At 44.0% G+C, this 20,619-nt stretch overlaps 1 protein-coding gene across 3 annotated transcripts; it reads left to right on the top strand.

Annotated features, from left to right (window-relative positions):
- Window positions 1-1,196: 1,196 nt before the first annotated feature.
- On the top strand, window positions 1,197-19,452 carry LOC132867515 (uncharacterized). 3 transcript variants are annotated; one of them, XM_060900470.1, is made up of 9 exons: window positions 1,197-1,302; window positions 5,246-5,299; window positions 6,471-6,842; window positions 7,096-7,350; window positions 7,466-7,586; window positions 7,857-7,911; window positions 10,143-10,246; window positions 15,483-15,593; window positions 18,199-19,452. In XM_060900470.1, exons 1-9 carry the CDS (start codon window positions 1,260-1,262, stop codon window positions 18,260-18,262), a joined length of 1,179 nt encoding a protein of 392 aa, XP_060756453.1. In that variant the 5' UTR covers window positions 1,197-1,259; the 3' UTR covers window positions 18,263-19,452. The 3 variants fall into 3 exon arrangements, with proteins under 3 accessions (XP_060756453.1, XP_060756452.1, XP_060756454.1); XM_060900469.1 differs by lacking the exon at window positions 1,197-1,302 and adding an exon at window positions 2,052-2,792; XM_060900471.1 differs by lacking the exon at window positions 1,197-1,302 and adding an exon at window positions 4,742-4,842.
- The last annotated feature ends 1,167 nt before the right edge of the window (window positions 19,453-20,619 follow it).

The raw sequence follows: 20,619 nt of genomic DNA, 5'->3' as shown, positions 1-20,619 counted from the left end.
CCTTTTTGCAGTGTGAGCTGGAGGTGAGCCAGTGCAAGCTGCTGCTACAAGCTCACGTTGTTGTGCACACGGCTGGAGGGGAGAGTGAAACCCAAGGTCATTAGAGATGTTATTTTTATAGATCCTCCGACCTTCCACTGCCTTGGAGCTGCTGTGATAAACATGACGCTTCCTGGTCAGCTAACTTTCTGCTCAATGTTTCATCCCTGATCCTTTCACACTACACGATTTTTAATTGTAAATATTAAACATTTGATATTTACGATTCTAAATCAGGGAGCCTCTGATTTGGTCGTGACCTTAAGATTATGTCTGTAAACCCCTCAGACTGCAGAGTTATTCAGGCAGATAATCACTTCTGACCAGCTTCGATTCAGGAACGCCCCCGTGATGATCAGAAGGGGCAAATCGGACCCAAACTCGTCCGGATTATCCTGTAGTGTGAGCCCAGCCTTAGCTCCTGACTTTTTAGGCAGTGGTCTTATTACTGACAGTCTCTAAGTGTCTGGCACTGTCTGTGTTTTTAATAAGAACTGAAACAGTCTTGTTAAAACACCCTTTAGATGGAACACCGCTTTAAAACACGGCCACGTGGCCCATTCGGACCTGGTGCTTTGGGAGGTTTAATCTGTCCAAGGCAGCTCCGGACCTCCTCCTCTGTTAGCTGGATTCTGGGACTCATGGGGACGCTGGCACAAGTAAAATTCATCTCATTTCTAAAGTCTGTGGTGTCAAAAATCCAAACCATTTTATATTTTAAATTCTTAACAGTATTTTGATGAAGCTGTGCACACTGTTGTTCCTCCTCCATCAAACATTAGATGATACCATGGAGAGAGAGAGAGAGAGAGAGAGAGAGAGCGGGGGGGTAACACAGACATGAGAGCACATGAAACCATCATTTATAAAATAATAATAAACATAAATCTTTATGAATATAATTATTATTATACTCAAATATTTGAAAATAGTAAGTGGAAGAAACCCTTCTATGAGCAGGTATTCAAACTGAATGTTCTGTAAGAATTGGAGAAAAGCATTCGGAAACCGTGTGTGTGTGTGTGTGTGTGTGTGTGTGTGTGTGTGTGTGAAGGGAAAATATTGCATGAGGCCTCTGTCTTTCTTCCTCTTATGGTTTAACACACTTGTGGTCTTGCAGCCAGACTGTGCATCTTCTTTTTTTTTTCAGTAACAGCTTTGAGTTCTCATGACCGAGTCCGTGAGCTTAGTGAGTGTGTGAAGTTGTTCCTGAAGAAGAGATGAAGATGCTGCTCTTGGCTCTGATTCTGCTCACGCTGTCTGGTAGGAAACATCATCTCACTCTTCGACAGAATTATTGTTCAGAGTTGTAATTGTTTGCTGATTGATGTTGCAGTGTGTACGCTCAGTTATTGGATTATACACTTCCACAAACACATTATACTGGATCATATTAGTCAACATTAGATTCTGATCTGATCTGATTATTAACATCATTGTAATTGCTCAGGTCCTGAGAGAGAGAGAGAGAGAGAGAGAGAGAGAGAGAGAGAGAGAGAGAGAGAGAATACAAAGACAAAAGTGTTAAAAAGCTTTATGCTGTATTTTTTTTTCTTTGTGAAATGTTGTTTGATGGAGTTAAAAGTCATGTAGTAAATTAAAACACAGTCCAGACAGAGACACAACACTGAGTGTCTTTAGCCGCTGGAAAATGTATAAATGTGTAAAGAAATATAAAATGTGATCAAAGGACTGTAAGGATATAAAATGATAAATACTGTTCGTAAATAAATATACTGTATACAGATACATACAGTACACCTGTACAGTTTATTTCAAAGAACTCTGGAATGGTTCAGGTTTGGGATTAAACCGAAGACAGATTTGAATTATTTTCACTTACGCAATAAAAATATCAAACATTAATCATTAACTTTAAGCATTTACAAATGAGTTCCATAATTATTAGATTAAAGATATGTGAGTTGTGTTTGTTGATAACACACTGATTGTTGTCTTGACTTTTAGATGATCACAGATGAACAATAATACACTGGTCCAGGTAATAATTCAATTCTGAGAAACATTTTCTCCTAAGAGAGGAGAAAATAACCCCTGGGGGTGAGGGGTTATGGGTGTGTGTGTGTGTGTGTGTGTGTGTGTGTGTGTGTGTGTGTGTGTGTGTGTGTGTGTGGACTATGCAAAATAAGCGCTAAGAGGCTGGTTAAATATTGCTCAATTTCTGCCATAATAGGTAGTTTTTCCATCTGGAGACGGAGATGTCATATTTATCCATAGACATTGTTAGACTCATTTTTTTATGATCACACTTTCCAATCTACAGAGTATTTCCAATAATGTTTGGATCTGCAATCCTTCCCTGTGTGATGATCCAAATAAAAGTATTAAACTGTGTGTAAGCCCCATTGATTCTTCTTGACTGTTATCCTTGACATTAAAGTGTGTGTTCAGATGATGATTTGAGCCAGAGAAGATCGTCAGGTTTTACATAAACTTGTGCAGTCCATGAAGGCTCAAGTTCACAATGATGTAATTTGTAATTGTGTGTGTGCATGCATGTCTGTAAAAGAGGACTTTGCTCATCTTCCTGTTCTAATGGTATGAATACACTTCTGGTAGGTACATTAGGGAAGCACTTTTAATCCAGGAAGTATGTTTAGTTCTCACAAATAACTGTATGAGCGAGTCCGTGAGCTCAGTATAAACACAGACCCAACAGTGAGTGTGTGAAGTTGTTCCTGAAGAAGAGATGAAGATGCTGCTCTCGGCTCTGATTCTGCTCACGCTGTCTGGTAGGAAACATCATCTCACTCTTCGACAGAATTATTGTTCAGAGTTGTAATTGTTTGCTGATTGATGTTGCAGTGTGTACGCTCAGTTATTGGATTATACACTTCCACAAACACATTATACTGGATCATATTAGTCAACATTAGATTCTGATCTGATCTGATTATTAACACCATTGTAATTGCTCAGGTCCTGAGAGAGAGAGAGAGAGAACACAAAAATATATAACACTTTAAGAGTTTTATGGAGAATTTTGAAAGTATTAATGAAGAAATATGACTCCACCTTCCTGAAACTGGTCTGTAATGTATTCTATTAAAAACAAACAAACAAACATTGATGTGAAATTTTTACAACACATAATAAATGAGCTCCTTGTGAATAGCTGTACAGTATCCTCACACACAGCATTCAGGATTATTAACACGGTTAGATAACTCCAGGACTGCGGCCTTAACAAGAGCTTTATACATGTTTCTGGAGGTTCATTTGTTTTTACTGTCGGTTTTTTTTCTCCAATAAAATTTGCATACAGATACACAGATACATACAGTACACCTGTACAGTTTATTTATTCAATATCTCCTGTTTTACTTATTTATATATGCACATCCATAAATGGATAAATGTATAGCGGTATAAATAGATACAGATATACAGCAGGGGCGGAGCCAGCTGGGTGGATGGGGTGGGTCTTATTTCCATTCTGTGACCTGTTTTAGTGTGTGTGCACGCGACCACAGATAGTCTGATGGAACCGAACTCACACATGCGCTTCAGAAGTAGATTACCAGAGAGCTTCATCATTATAGCAGCACAATCTCGCTAAAGTATCCTGGGTTTTGTTCTATACATGGCCTGTACAGTTCTTTACACTTGATATGAACTCGTACTAGAGACAGAGTGCAACCTGTTAACAGAAGAAACCACATCTCCCGTTCTCTTCAGCGCAAAATGCACATCTTTACTGAGTCTTTGTTCCATTCTTTAAAAATAAATGAAAACACTTGAGGTGGATAAGTGCATCGATAGTCAGTGAGTTAACGCGTAAACTGTAGCGAGGATCAGCAGCTTCTCATGATTAATACCACAAACTAGCTGCTCTGTGTAGCCTGTGTAGTCTGTGTTAGCGAGCAGTATCAAGCTAACAGACATCTACAGGAAGAAACTGCTCAGTTTAGAAATAAAATGTGGCTCTGGATTTTATAGACAGTCTGATGAAGTGGAAGTCCTTTATCTTGTTGAAGATGCACTCAGCAATACAGCGACTTTGACGTGGTGGTGGTGGGGGGGACATACTTGAGTACTGCACAGTGCACATACAAAATGTTGGTAACCGCCTACAGAAGAAGAACATTCAGAACAGATTGGAAGACAACTTCCAATCCGCCCCTTGTCCTGTCTGGTCACAAAGTCCAATCAGCTGTACAGTATCGTCAGATCCAGCATTCAGGATTATTAACAAGATTATCTCACTCCAGGGCCGTGGCATCTGAAAGAGCTTTAGAAATTTTTTTGTATTCTTTCTTTTTCAAGAAGACTTGCAGACAATATAGTGAGTGAAATCCAACCTAATAATCAGTTCTTCACTTTGCTTTTAAAGGTCTAGAAGTTTAATTTAATGGAGATGAAAAAATTTCACCTGAAATCCAGTTGTTGTGATTGTTCGAGCTCGAGCACCACAGGGGCAGGATTATTATTATTATTATTATTATTATTATTATTAATAATAATAATAATAATAATAATAATAATAATAAAGTATTTGGGCCTAATCACTGCAGGTGCAGGAGCTCTCCGCCAGAAGGTGTGGGTCCTGGAGGTGCTCGTGGACAGTGGCTTCGTTTGGCCCGATCACTTGGGTTTATAGCTCAAACAAATCAGGACTTGACTTGCAGCATCTGAAGACGGACAGGGGAGACACGGGGCAAGCGGTAAACACCAACAGAAGAAGAACATTCGGAACAGATTGGAAGATGACTTAAAAAAATCAACAATCCACTATTGTTGGATGTTTCAGGATGAAAACAGATGTTAAGTCATCGAGCGTGGGTGTGTATATCGACTGTATCAACAGTGTAACCTGTTGAATTATGTCGATGTCCAGAAACCGCTCCGTGTAGCCTGGTTCTGTTGAGTTTACAGCATAGGGTCTGTGTGATTAGTGAGCCAGGCGAACTCTAAAGTTCCAGTGGTTTAATGAATATCTACAGTGGAGGTCTATTTGCCCCAACTAAGTTTATTAAACAGATCAACAACACTGTGTTCATGTAGACACCAATAGTTGCCCTGATATCATTTAATCCTATGTTTTAATGCTACATGTAGCCTACGCAGAAGCAGCCAGCCGACCGTCCCAGAGCCAGCCTTTGGCATATTAGTCACATAGAGGGATAAAATAGTTTTATTGTTTTGCCACACAATATTAATATCAACATCAATCTGTGTTTTCCAGGAACCAGAAATGTGCTGCCGCAGTCAACTAAGATTGGATGTGATGGAAAACAAGGTGTGTGTGTGTTCACTGTAGTTAACAATATAACTGTATCAGATCAGCAATTAGAATGTTTTACTCCCCTTAGAGAAATTGAATTACTTTCATTAATCTCCGCATCAAAATCCTCAACTTGTGCTTCTAAAAATAATTAATTATTCTCTTACGATTGGCTATGTACCCAAATCCTTTACACAAGCAGTTATCAAACCCCTGATTAAAAAACCTGACCTTGATCCCTGTCAGCTGTTCAATTATCGGCCGATATCAAACCTCCCCTTTATCTCCAAGATCCTAGAAAAAGCTGTGGCACAGCAGTTATGCTCATATTTACATAGGAATAACATCCATGAACTGTATCAGTCAGGATTTAGACCTCATCACAGCGCAGAGACAGCTCTGGTTAAAGTAGTAAACGACCTACTGTTGGCGTCTGATCAGGGCTGTGTCTCGCTGCTTGTGTTGCTTGACCTTAGTGCAGCATTTGATACCATTGATCATTCCATTCTTCTGGATAGACTAGAAAATGTTGTGGGAGTTAAGGGAACGGCCCTCTCCTGGCTCAGCTCTTATTTAACTGATCGCTATCAGTATGTTGATGTACAGCCCCCTCCACAATTATTGGCACTGAAAGCAATGCAAAAAAAGAGAAAAATCCAACCTTTAATTCAAGTGCATTTATTCAGTGGGAAAAAAATCCCACATTAAGAAATAATTCTTTTACATGAAATCATGTATGCCACAATTATTGGCACCCCGATGTTAATACTTTGTCCAAACCCTTTGGCCAACAAGACAGCACTTACTCTTCTCCGATAACATTTCACAAGATGGGAGAATACAGAGAGAGGGATCTTCGACCATTCCTCTTTGCACAATCTCTCTAAATCTTCCAGAGTCCTGGGTCCTCTCCTATGCACTCTCCTCTTCAGCTCACCCCACAGGTTTTCAATTGGGTTGAGGTCTGGGGACTGAGATGGCCATGGGAGGAGCTTGATTTTGTGTCTGGTGAACCATTTTTGTGCAGATTTGGCCACATGTTTAAGGTCATTATCTTGCTGAAAGACCCAGGTGTATTGTGTTCAGTGCAGTAATGAGAAATATCTGATAAACACACAACATACAAAACAATCCGTCAGCAAAACTTTATGAATGTCTTTTATTCTCCATTTATTTCTCTACACAGTTATTCAGACTGACAACAGGGATCTGGGTGTGAAATATCCTGATAATCCGATCTGTGCTGTGAGAGGATTCAGTGTCTCCATTCCCTGCAATTATTCTTATCCAACATCAAATCCCAATATTCAGGTGACACAAAAGCTTTGGTGCTCACTGAACTCCAACACAAATTGGTGTTTAAACCCTCCGTATGTTTATGACAGCTCATCAAACACCAACTCAGACTTTGAGTACGCTGGAGACGACAAATCAAACTGCACTTTATTAATCCACAATCTACAGTTCAGTTATTCTGGAGAGTACAGATTCAGATGTATCACTAATGAGAACACGGTGAGATTCACAGGTTGTCCTGGAGCGACTCTACAAGTTGCAGGTAAATTTTAATGATTAAAATAAAAATCCAAATGATTCATGATCTGTATAATTGACTTTCCTCACCTATAGGAATACATTAAATCATTTTGTGGAAATCTTTCTCTTTTGAACAGTGAAAGTAAATTTAACTCCAGCTTTAATTTTTATCAAGAAATCTCATGTAGCTGATGTTTATTATTCAGTAAAACATTTTTATCAGTGAGAGAAATCCTGATTCACTGACGTGGAGTCTTTCCTGCTCTCTGGAAAAGATTTAAAGGTGTCACTAATCAGGCTCAGTGGAAACGGGACCCTTAAACAAGGAGACTCGTTAAATCTGACGTGTGATGTGAACTGCACACACAGTTCCTCACAGTTCATGTGGTCTAAGAACAACGAGCTCTTACCTGAATCAGGACCCGTTCTTCACTTTCCTGCTCTAACCGTGAGGGATTCTGGGAATTACACCTGCACTTGGAAAACCAACGAGGCCTCAAGATCTGAAACGATCAGCCTTCACGTCGAGGGTGGGTCCATCTGCTCACAACATTCCTGAACATCTCGAATGATTCCTGAAGGAAATGAAGTGACTTGTGTTCAGTTTAATATTCAATAAATGTTAAATACTGTTGTTTTTAACAGGTGAAAATCCTAGAAAACCTGAAAATCCTGATCAGTGGTTAATCTGGATCATTGTCTCTGTGTCAGTTGGAGTGATTTTCATCGTCTCAGTCATCGTAGGAGCTGTGATTTACATCAGGAGGTAAAACTCTACATATTTCCATCTAGTACATTCTACACATAGCTAAAAATCATACACACATCCTGTGTTGGACTTTAATTGAGTCTCAGTATTTAGTTTCACGTGTAGATTTTTCGCTGCTAACACGTGTTGATAATCTGTTCTATGATTTACTGCAGTATTTAACACACACAGTATTGTTCCTTACTCTTTGTAAATGAGATGTGTGAGATCACAGTGTGTATTCTAGAGCATGTCCATGTGCACTGAGTGTTTTCCTGATTCTATTAGGAGGAAATGTAAAGCTCCAGAAGAAAACGGGCAGGAAAGTGGAGAGAAAACACAGGTATGACCTTTTCAAAGAAACGTGCTTTTAAGTGAGTTGTTAAAAAGTGTAGTACAGACGTCAAGTGTTCAAACTTTATACTTACAAATTGTTGTATTTTGGAGTAACTTATCTCATCTCATTATCTCTAGCTGCTTTATCCTGTTCTACAGGGTCGCAGGTGAGCTGGAGCCTATTGCAGCTGACTACGGGCGAAAGGCGGGGTACACCCTGGACAAGTCGCCAGGTCATCACAGGGCTGACACACAGACACAGACAACCATTCACACTCACATTCACACCTACGGTCAATTTAGCCCATGTTTACATTAGACCGTATCAGCAGATCATCAGATTAACGTTTTTAAAACGATTAGTGTGCACACAGCAACGCCAATACACGATTCGCCTGCACACAGCAACGCCAATACACGGATACGCTCAGCTCCGCAGGCATCCTGCGCTCCAAATCACTCCGCCCTGAACAGCGAGTGCCCTCTGGAGGGTGCGCACTCTGGCCCTGCGCAGCTCACAGAGCACGCAAGTGAAGTGCACGAGCCACGATTCGGGACTGAGCCGCTGTGTGTGTGATCTCAGCGCACATCACTTACCACTTGCAAGTGGAAGGATGGCAAGCCTAAAGACAATCATAACTACACAATGGGCAGTATTTGCATCAGTATTTGCAGTATTTTCATACTTTTATACTCTTTAATGAAAGGTGATACAAGGCGGAAGTCCGCACCGTTTTTCAGCAGTCGCGTCACATGACCAACGCCAGCGAATCAGGAAGGTGGATGTCACAGTGACGTTGTCCAATGACGACGCCAGCTAGAGCTCAGCACAGCGTATCCGCGTATCTCAATGTTTACACAGCACCGGAGCTGACACGATCTGGATTGAATACGTGGACCCTGGCGGATTCCCGTTTCCCGGCGTTTCCAGGCGGTTTAATGTAAATGGACAGTGCATCCACGAAGAAAACGAGACAGATACGGTCTAATGTAAACTTGGCCTTAGAGTCACCAGTTAACCTAACCTGCATGTCTTTGGACTGTGGGGGAAACCGGAGCACCCGGAGTAAACCCACGCGGACACGGGGAGAACATGCAAACTCCGCACAGAAAGGCCCTCGCCGGCCACGGGGCTCGAACCCAGACCTTCTTGCTGCGAGGTGACAGCACTAACCACTACACCACCGTGCTGCCTGGAGTAACTTATGACAATTATAATTGAAATACACTTCAGTTTATTCAGTTATTTTTAAAATATACCTTAAATTAATTTAGCTGTGCTTTGAGTGCTTTTTGTCGAACAATTTAAGTCATACCCAGTTAGATGTAAGAAGATAATGTGGAGACGCAATTGTTGCTACACTTGTGTAATTGTACTAAAACTTATTATTCAGCATTATTTTAAATAATACATTTTTATTTGATAAGACATTTAAATATACTTTAGTTCCCGTGTGAAGAAACACGTTTATTTCAGTGAACTTCCTCACAGCACACTGAAGAATTATTTATAAGGGATTACTATAAAATATACAATTTTGGAAAAATGAAGAAAAGAATATATGAAAATACACATTTAATACTCTTTACATAACTTCAGTCTCCTTTATTTTCTGAAGAGATGATCTTAATAGGAAATGAGGAACTCAGTACAGCACAGTTTAGGGTTCTCCGTGTTCTAGCTCACACTGTGTATTTATTGTGATGTTTTTATGGCATTATTTTTCTTCAGGGTTTTCACGTCTGCTGTATTATAAGACTCTTTTGTCATGTGGTTCCATTTGATTTGATTTCATTTCATTCCACAGTTAATAATAGACAGTTGAAGCCCTGGGCAGATGGGATAACCTGGCCTGGTTTTATACGTAAACTCTGAACTCGTTCAAGTCTTTAGTTTGGTTTTGTTGGGTGACGATGAACAAGTTCTCAAAAACTGAGAAGTGGGTCTCATGGGGAAAAAAGTGTGAAAACATCTGATGTAGACCGTCATGAAGCAGCGAATGAACTCAACATGATCCTCAACATGAGTTTCAGATGATCTTTATCTTACGTTTAACACCATGTCTAAAATGGGATCCGCTGATGTTACCTGAACTGGAGCTGAAATTCTGACAGGACTGGGGACGAGTCGATCATCTACTGAACATCAACAGACTTAAACTGGAGAAATAAAGTGCTGGTGATTTTCTCACACTGCTGCACATGAGAACTGATGATGGATGCATTGTGTTTTTACAGACAAAGCCACAGTTAAACCAAGTTTCTCAATATCCTGATGAAGAAACTTTGAAGAAGGAGGAAGTAACTTACGCGTCTGTCCAAATCAAACCAACAACCAAAGGGTAAAAAAACCACAGCATTCAGTGGATATAAAAATACAGTTTAATGTATCATGGGAAACTGATCTTTAATTGAGAGGGCGGGGCCATATGATGATATAAATCAATATTTGTGTTGCAATTTGTGTACAAACCTGTAGATCATGTTACATATTGTGTCTCAGAAATGTCTTTGAGAACGGCGATACGATATTTTTGTCATGTCACCCAGCTCTAACTGAGTAATATAGTGTAGAAAGTCCCTTAGGTGTGGGTGGAGCACAGAGGACGGCAGGACAGAGATTCAGGTGATTAGAAGGCTTTATTGCCACACTTTTCAGTCTAACAATAACCACTGGAGAGAAACACACACACACACACACACACACTCTGTGTTCTCGTCCGGGGAAGAGCGTCCCCTCTGCTCTCCCTCTGTCTCCTTAAATAGGGCGCGGTTACTGGGAAGACACACAAACACAGGTTAATTACCGTCAGGTGTAGTGATTCTGCCACTCACCTTCCCTGGCTCCGCCCTCCTGTCACAGACCGGTGCTTGACCACGCCCCCGCTGCCACATACCCCCACCGCCCAACTCAGGCCGGGTGGCCGTCCGGCCCGCAGCCGACTCCCCCCCCCCCCCTTGGCGGGAGAGGAAGTCCGCCACGACCATCTGCGCCCCCGGCCTGTGGACCACCTTGAAATTGAAGGGTTGGAGTGCCAGATACCAATGGGTGATCCGCGCGTTGGCATCTTTCATGCGGTGGAGCCACTGGAGGGGTGCGTGGTCCGAACAGAGGGTGAAAGGGTGCCCCAGCAGGTAGTAACGGAGGGCGAGGACCGCCCACTTGATCGCTAGACATTCTTTTTCAATAGTGCTGTAGCGCCCCTCACGCACCAACAGCTTCCTGCTAATGTACAGGATGGGGCGGTCCTCCCCCTCCACCTCCTGGGACAACACCGCCCCCAGCCCTCTGCCCGACGCGTCGGTCTGCAACACAAAAGGGAGAGAGAAGTCAGGGGAGTGTAATAGTGGCCCCCCACACAATGCAGCCTTTACCTCAGAGAAAGCCCGCTGGCATTGCTCCGTCCACTGGACCGGATCTGGGGCCCCCTTTTTAGTGAGGTCAGTCAGCGGGCTGGTGACGTCCGAATAATTAGGTATAAACCTACGATAGTAGCCAGCCAGCCCCAGGAACTGTCTCACCCCCTTTTTGGTCTTGGGCCTCGGGCAGGCCGCAATCGCTGCTGTCTTATTAATTTGGGGACGCACCTGCCCGTTGCCCAAGTGAAAGCCCAGATACCATACTTCCACCCGCCCAATCGCACACTTCTTCGGGTTGGCAGTGAGACCCACCCGCCTCAGCGACCTAAGGATGGCCCTCAGGTGTTGCAAGTGCCGCTGCCAGTCGTTACTATAAACGATTATATCGTCCAAATATGCGGCCTCATAGGTGGCGTGGGGCCGGAGGACCCTGTCCATCAGCCGCTGAAATGTAGCAGGTGCCCCAAACAGCCCAAAAGGAAGTGTGACGAATTGGTGTAAGCCGAACGGAGTGGAAAAGGCCGTTTTTTCCCGTGATAGTGGAGTCAAGGGGATCTGCCAATATCCCTTCGTCAAATCCAGTGTCGAATAAAAGCGAGCCGTGCCTAGTCGATCGAGCAGCTCGTCAATACAAGGCATTGGGTATGCATTGAATTTAGACACCATGTTGACTTTTCTATAGTCCACACAGAACCGGACCGACCTGTCGGCCTTGGGGACCAAGACCACCGGGCTGCTCCAGTCACTGTGGGACTCCTCGATGATGCCCATTTCGAGCATGGTCTGAAGTTCTTCCCGAACCACCTTTTTTTTGTGTTCGGGTAGCCTGTAAGGGCGGCTACACACTACCACCCCCGGGGGCATCTCTATGTGGTGCTCTATGAGGTTAGTGCGACCGGGCAGGGGCGAGAACACATCCGAAAACTCGGCCTGCAACTGGGCGACCTCCGTGAGTTGGGTCGGGGAGAGGTGGTCTCCACAAGGGACCGGAGAGGTACGTGATGCCAATGTCCCTTTTTGAACCTCCGGCCCCTGCTCCGCCTTCTCCGGTACTACCGACACCAACGCCACGGGGACCTCCTCGTTCCAGAGTTTAAGCAGATTGAGGTGGTAAATCTGTAGTGCCCCACCCCTGTCCGTTCGCCTCACCTCATAGTCGACGTCCCCAACTCGCCGTGTGACCTCAAAGGGTCCTTGCCACTTGGAGATCAATTTGGAGCTCGACGTGGGCAACAGTACGAGTACCTTATCTCCCGGAGTGAACTCTCTAAGGCGCGTACCCTTGTTGTACAGGCGGGCTTGCCGTTCTTGGGCCTGCCGCAAATTCTCCTGAGTTAGGTGGGTGAGAGTGTGGAGTTTTGCGTTCAGGTCCATAACGTATTGGATTTCGTTTTTGCTTTGTGAAGGTCCCTCCTCCCAATTTTCCCGCAGCACGTCTAGGATGCCGCGTGGCTTACGCCCATATAACAATTTGAACGGGGAGAACCCCGTGGAGGCTTGGGGGACCTCTCGCACTGAGAACAGCAAGGGTTCGAGCCACTTATCCCAGTTACATGCGTCCTCACTTACGAATTTTTTAATAATATTCTTGAGGGTGCGGTTGAACCGTTCTACTAAACCGTCCGTTTGTGGGTGATACACACTGGTGCGGATCGGCTTAATCCCCAATAACCCATACAGTTCGCGCAGTGTCAGTGACATAAATGTAGTGCCTTGATCAGTCAGAATCTCTTTCGGAATTCCAACTCGGGAGATGACGCGGAAGAGTGCCTCCGCAATACTGCGTGCGGAGATATTGCGCAGAGGCACTGCTTCCGGGTATCACGTTGCATAGTCCACCAGGACTAATGTAAAGCGGTACCCTCGTGCTGACCGATCTAATGGCCCAACGAGATCCATCCCAATTCTTTCGAACGGGGTCTCGATTAGAGGTAGATGGCACTTTTGGAATGGCCGCTGGATTTACTAATTGGCATTCACGGCACGCCGTACACCACCTACGGACATCGCCGCGAATCCCCGGCCAATAGAATCGGGCCATTATTCGGGCTAGTGTCTTATCCTGCCCTAGGTGTCCAGCCATGGGATTAAAGTGAGCCGCCGGGAATACCAATTCCCGGCGGCTCTTTGGAATTAAAAGCTGTGTGACTCGCTCTCTCGTCTGAGTGTCCTGCATCACTCGGTATAATCTATCCTTCATAATAGAGAAATAGGGGAAGGACGGGGTGGCATTCGGCTGGAGCGTTTGACCATCGATTACTCTCACTTGGTCAAACGCATGCCGCAGAGTCTCGTCTCGCGATTGTTCTAATGGGAAATCCGCGAGGGATTCCCCAACAGAAAGAGGAGGAGCCGGTGGCTCCTCACTCGGTCGCGGAGATGATGTAGACGGCTCTGCGACAGCAGCTCCAGCCAAAGCGACACCGGGACCTCCCCCTGTCAAATGGCAGGACCCACTCTTTACTAGGCGCGTCATTAAACCCCGAAATCCCGGCCAATCAGTCCCCAAAATTAAAGAGTGGGTAAGGCGAGGATTAACCGCCGCCTTCACTATAGATTTTTCCCCTCTGAAAAATATGTGGACCGACACCAAAGGGTAGCTGTGAACATCCCCATGCACACACAACACCTTCACCCCCTGTGCTCCCCCAATGCCTCGTCTTGCACCAGGCTTTGGCGGATCGAGGTCTGATTGCAACCAGAATCCAGCAACGCCTGATATGTAGCCCCTTGGACACTCACCGGTATGTGATATGCTCCGGCCCGATCGAGGGCGGCCTCTGGCGTGTTGGGGATCCATACCACCGCGCCCACCTCCATTGCTGTGCACTGTTGTTGCAGGTGGCCCGGCTCCCTGCAGTGCCAGCAAACCGGCCCGGGCTTTCCCTCTGCACCGGTGCTCTGGGGCTCACCCACCTGAGGGGGGGGAGAGACAGACACAGAAGGGAGAAACGGGAGGGCACCACGGGTGCGGCGGGCCGGCTGGGGTGGAGCCGGCCCCCGTCTCCGTGGTGGGGGAATGGGGCGAGGACGGGACACAGAAGGGAGGGGAGAAAGAGAGAGAGAAGAGGAGAGAAGAGAAGACGTCGTCGGCTGTCCTGCCACCGGAACAGCCGCCAAATGATCCTCCGCCAGTCCGACTGCCTGATCCAGCAACGCCGGGCGGTGGCACTGGACCCACTACGCGGTTCCTGCTGGTAAGCGGGCGATGAACTGTTCCAGCACCACCTGATCGACGATTCCCTCGGCGTCGCGATCATCGGCCCTCAGCCACCGCCAGCAGGCGTCCCAGAGCTGCTGGCCAAACGTGAACTGCCGGCCAACTTCCTCCAATCGCAGCGCGCGGAAGTGCTGGCGCTGTTGTTCTGGTGTGCGCCCCACGCGCTGGAGGATGGCCTGGCAGAGGTCCGCGTAGGCCAGCCGGCGGTCGGCGGGGAGCTGTAGCATGGCCAGCTGCGCCTCTCCCGTCAGGAGGGGGAGGAGGCACGCCGCGCGCTGCTCCATTGGCCACCCCGAGGCTTCGGCGACCTGTTCAAACAATGTGAGGAACGCCTCGGGGTCGTCCTGCGGGCCCATCTTGGTGACAGTGAGGGGAGACGGGCCCGCGGCCGGGGTGCTGGTGGACCCCGCCGACGCGAGGAGATGTCGGAACGCCTCGCGATCTTCCTGCTGGGCCAGCACCAGGGCTTCGAAGCGCCGCTCTTGTTCCTTTCGGAGCATGATGAGCGCCTGGTGCTGGCTTTGCTTAGCCGTGGCGAGGGCGTGGACCAGGTCGGCGAACAGTGAGGATTCCATGGGGCTGCTGGGTTGGTGCTCCACCGGTCCCGGGTTTCGGGACCACTGTAGAAAGTCCCTTAGGTGTGGGTGGAGCACAGAGGACGGCAGGACAGAGATTCAGGTGATTAGAAGGCTTTATTGCCACACTTTTCAGTCTAACAATAACCACTGGAGAGAAACACACACACACTCTGTGTTCTCGTCCGGGGAAGAGCGTCCCCTCTGCTCTCCCTCTGTCTCCTTAAATAGGGCGCGGTTACTGGGAAGACACACAAACACAGGTTAATTACCATCAGGTGTAGTGATTCTGCCACTCAGCTTCCCTGGCTCCGCCCTCCTGTCACAGACCGGCGCTTGACCACGCCCCCGCTGCCACATATAGAATTGTAAAGACATACATTATGTTTGTTCCCTCTCTCTCTCTCTCTCTCTCTCTCTAAGGTCTCAGGTCACAGCACAGCTAAACCAAGTTCCTCAGTCTGATGAAGTGTTAGATGAAGGAGGAGTGACTTATGCATCTGTGGGCATCAAACCCAAAGGATCACCCAAACAGTAAGCATGAAAATCAAAAATTTCCACTAATTAATTGGTTCAGAAGTACCATGTGATGTCAACAGAGGCAGATTAAATCGACACTAAAGGAGAATTGTAAAAACAGTGTGTGTTATCTGTGTTCATCCACTAATTAGCAAACAAATATGAAATAAAACACACTGTGTTGGGCTTTTATAGCAAATTGATCAGTAATGGCATGTTTTATTCCTCTTATTTTCCAATTATGACATTTTTTCTTTATTAAAGAACATGTTGTAGTTTTATTTCATTTATAATTACAACCCCAATTCCAAAAAAGTTGGGACACTGTGTAAACTATAAATAAAAACAGAATCTGAAGATTTGCAAATCATGGAAACCGGATATTTCATTGAAAATGGTACAAAGAAAACATATCAAATAGTGAAACTGAGAAATGTTATTGTTTTTTGAAAAATATATGCTCATTTTGAATTTGATGCCAGCAACACGTTTCAGAAAAGTTGGGACAGGGGCGTGTTTACCGCTGTGTTGCATCACCTCTACTTTTAACAACATTGTAAACGTTTGGGATCTGAAGAGACCAATTGCTGTCGTTTTGAAAGATAAATTTTGTCCCATTCTTGTCTGATATACAATTTCAGTTGCTCAACAGTTTGGGGTCTCCTTTGCCGTATTTTGAGCTTCATATTGCGCCAAATGTGGTGACTGACCCCTTGAAAATGGTTCCTCCAGGAACAATGACGTTTCAGTTGTCAAGACAACGGAAAAACTAAAATACAAGAGCATTTTGTTTTGTGCACAAGAGCATTGTGACGTATCTTTCTGGTTTTGTATTTTAGTTTCTCTGTTGTCTTGACAACTGAAAAGTCATCGTTCCTGGAGGAACCATTTTCAAGGGGTCAGTCACCAAAGGGTTATGGGAGACAGGTCTGGACTGCAGCAGGCCAGTTTAGCCCCCGGACTCTTTTACTACAGAGCCATGCAGTTTTAATATGTGCAAAAAGCGGTTTGGCATTGTCTTGCTGAAAGAAGGAAGGCATTCCCTGAAAAAGATTTTGTCTGGATGGCAGTATATTGCTCTGAAACATGTTTATATCATTCAGCATTAATGATGCCTTCCCAGATGTACAAGCTACCCATGCCATGTGCACTAAAGCCCCCTCATACCATCACTGAAGCTGGCTTTTGAACTGTGCACTGATAACAAGCCAAATAGTCCCGCTCCACTTTAGCCTGGAGGACATGGTATCCATGATTGCTCAAAAGAATTTCTACTTTTGATTCATCAGACCTCGGGACAGTTTTCCACTTCGCCTCAGTCCATCATAAAAGAGCTCGGGCCCAGAGAAGGTGGCAGTGTTTCTGGATATTGTTTATATCTGGTTTTAACTTGCATTTGTGAATGCAGTAATTAAGTATTTTCACAGACGATGGTTTTCTGAGGTGTTCCTGAGCCCATACAGTGATTTCCACTACAGACACGCGTCTGCTTTTAATGCAGTGTCTCCTGAGGGCCTGAAGATCACAAGCATCCAATGTCAGTTTTCAGCCTTGTCTCTTGCATACAGAGATTTCTCCAGATTCTCTGAATCTTTTAATGATATTATGGACCATAGATGATGTGATCCACAAATTCTTTGCAGTTTTACATTGAGGAATGTTATTCTTAAATTGTTGCATTGTTTGGCCACAGAATCTTTCACAGAGTGGTGAACCCCTCCCCATCTTTACTTCTGAGAGACTCTGCTTCTCTGGGATGCTCTTTTTATACCCAATCTTCTTACCAATTATGTTGGTAAAAAGATTGGGTATGAAATCATCATGTTGCCAATTAACCTAATTACTTTTTTTTTTCATCATTACACAACTTTTCAGTCTTTTGTTGCCCCGTCCTAACTTTTCTGAAACATGTTGCTGACATCAAATTCAAAATGAGCAGTGTAGAAATCAGAGCGGGTGGTTGGAGCACGGCAGTACGGCAGGCCAGAACTGAGTTCCAAAAACTCTTTTTATTTGCACTTTTCAGTCGCAAAACCACACTCTCCCAGCCACACACATACACACACACACATAAGTCATCTGGTTGGGGAGAGAGCTCTCTTCCTCTGCTCTCTCTCTCTCCTTATATAGGGCGCGGTCACTGGGGAAGGCACACAAACACAGGTTAACTAACATCAGGTGTAGTGATTCTGCCACTTACCTTCCCTGACTCCGCCCTCCTGTCACAGACCGACCCTTGACCACGCCCCCATTGCCACAAGCAGATATTTAAAAAAAAACAATAAAATTTCTCAGTTTCTCCATTTGAAATGTTTTCTTTGTACTGTTTTCAGTTAAATCTACGGTTTTCGTGATTTGCAAATCTCCACATTCTGTTTTTATTTATGTTTTACACAGTGTCCCAACTTTTTTGGAATTGGGGTTGTACTATTAATGCTCTTGATCATCTGTGAAACAAGTCAGTTCCTGTTCACACTTATATTATCGCAGCTATAAATTGTACCAGCCTCTCTTATATCTTTAAATGTAAATGTGTCAGTGAGAAACCACACAGTGTCGAGTAAAAGCAGTCTAACATGCCGAATCTGTAGCTGATAAACAGGACTGTGTGTAATTTCAGGCGAGTCCACACTGAGCAGCAGGAGGACGATTCTGTGATCTACAGCGCTGTGAAAAAGGCCTGATGATGTTTCCACACCTCATTCACCCACAGTGCAGATGAGTTTTATTTACTTATCATCATAAGACCTGGGATTTTTCCCCCCAAGCATGAAACTCATTATGATTTAAGATGTGCTAATATCATAAGAAGTGTCAGTGTATTTACTGTAAACATGCAGTTTGGAAGAAAATTGAAATGAATTTGTTTTCTACACATTCCTGTGATTTCTTCATTGTAATTTATGTTGTTTTTGAGTAAACAGGCTTCGTTTTCTTCTTCGGATGCTTTCAGACAGGTTTAGTTTCATCTGTGTGTGTGTGTGTGTGTGTGTGTGTGTGTTAAAGTCATGTGACCGACTAATGTTCAAGTGCAACTTGTGTGACCACGCCCACTTACAACAAGCACTTACTGTATAAAGGACAAGGCGATCCTTTTACAGAAAAGTAAATGTATAAGATGTGTGTAACCGGCTACTTTCAGTGCAACAACCATGGATACATCATGAAGACACGCCCATCTGTGTGATTCATACAGAGAGCCCTTACCCTGTGTGATTTTGTTCACAATCACTACAGACGTCCTCCGACAACATTACTGAAGTCCTGAAAACTAATCCCGTCTGAATTCGGCTTTAGAACCAAAACTGTCACATTCTGATGTTGATGGTTACCATTTAACACATGGAGTTTTTAATGATATAAAATCCCGGCACTGCCAAGCTGCCACTTGAACAAGTTCTTTAAACTTCATCTACTCGGCTCAACTGTAACTCGCTTTGGATAAAAGTGTTTGCGAAAGAAGGAAATTTATTGGTTGTTTTTTTTTCCCCCTTGCAGTAAGCTATTTTTAGCATCATAAATATTTAGATGAGCCTTTTTCTGTCCAAGGTAACATATATGCTGTGTAAAGTTTTTGCGCATGCTGCAGGTCATTAGTTTTCTTCCTATTTTTAAGCTGTTATTGATCTTTAGATTTTCTAACTTTATTAATTAACACAGTAGCAGTGATGATAATGATCATTCCCCCTGCTATGTTCATGTATTTACCTGCTATTGTTTGAATAATTGTAGATAAAGTTTTTCTTTCTTCGGTCTTACAACAGATCCTCGAGTTTTATTTTTCGAACATTAATGTATCAAGTTTGACTGTAATAGCAGAGTGTATGTTCATGTTAGGCAGCTGAAAACATGGTTTGACACCCACCCACCCCTCCCCCCAAAAAAATAAAATAAAATAAAATAATAATAATAAAAAAATTGATACAAAAGGTTTCTCAAGGGCTTTTTATTTATTTATATATTTTTGAAGTATCAGGTGTGCTTAGTAACATACCAAAAGTCTACCACAGACTTACAACTGGAAAAGTATAATTTTCAAGATGGCCACAAAATCCTTAAAATGCCCTTTACTCCTTCATTATTCGTCCTAAACAAGTACTTTCAGTGCCAAACCCCATGTTTTGGGGATCTTGGAATCCAATTAGCATATTTAAATTATAATGAAGTGATTGCATAATTGTGAAATCCAAGATGGCAGAGCAATATGGACGTTTTGGTCATCTTTGGGGCAATCTGCAGCATTTTCTGATAGTTTACTCACAGCTTATTGTTTTTTCACCTTGTGCTAAGTTTTGCCTTCTTTGATTTGGATCAACATATCCGATGCTACTGCACTCTCCAAAGTCGTTTCTTTCGCCACCAAGGATGTGTACATTTCTCCTGCCTGGTCCACCAATGACTTGAACTGTGGTGTTACAAAGTAATAGTCCTCTAAAGTACCTGCAGTTATATCTAAACTGCCTGTCTCAGTGATGCGTTACTGCTGAGTTGGTATGACCCAGGTCAAAGACATGTACAGGTTATTTGCATATGCCTGAAACGGAATAGTCCAAGTATGTACAGTAGGGGTGTTAGGTTGCTTAAATGCTGATGTACCTTTAGTTTAAGGATGCTGTGGCTTTAAACTGTCAGAGCCAATCAAAACTTGATTAGTGGCCTTACTGGCAGTCTGAGAGTACAAAAGGGGATTTTTTTTTTTTTTTTTTAGTCTGAAACAGGTGGGGAGCCGGCCACTGGTTGACGGTTGTGACTGGTCAGGAGATGGAGGATGGAAGTGACGATTTAAGAAGTGAGAGAGGAGTGTTTGAGTTTGGTGGATCCAATGCTCAGCAGAGCGAGGTGTGGAAATTCTATCGAAATAAAAAGAAAAAGAGGAAAAAGCCAGATACTGTGGACTCTAGATCTGATTCAGAAAGGTATGAAAGGGAAAGTCATAAGGTTTTTATTAAGCTGATGCAGACAGATACCACGTTTAAAGAGTGGAATCCAATCCAACTCACGAAAGGTCTAAACAAGGAAATGGGAGCAATAAGGAGTGCAA

The sequence above is a fragment of the Neoarius graeffei genome, chromosome 19 (assembly GCF_027579695.1).
Source record: "Neoarius graeffei isolate fNeoGra1 chromosome 19, fNeoGra1.pri, whole genome shotgun sequence".
NCBI lineage: Eukaryota > Metazoa > Chordata > Actinopteri > Siluriformes > Ariidae > Neoarius > Neoarius graeffei.
This window is presented reverse-complemented; position numbering and strand designations above follow the sequence as displayed.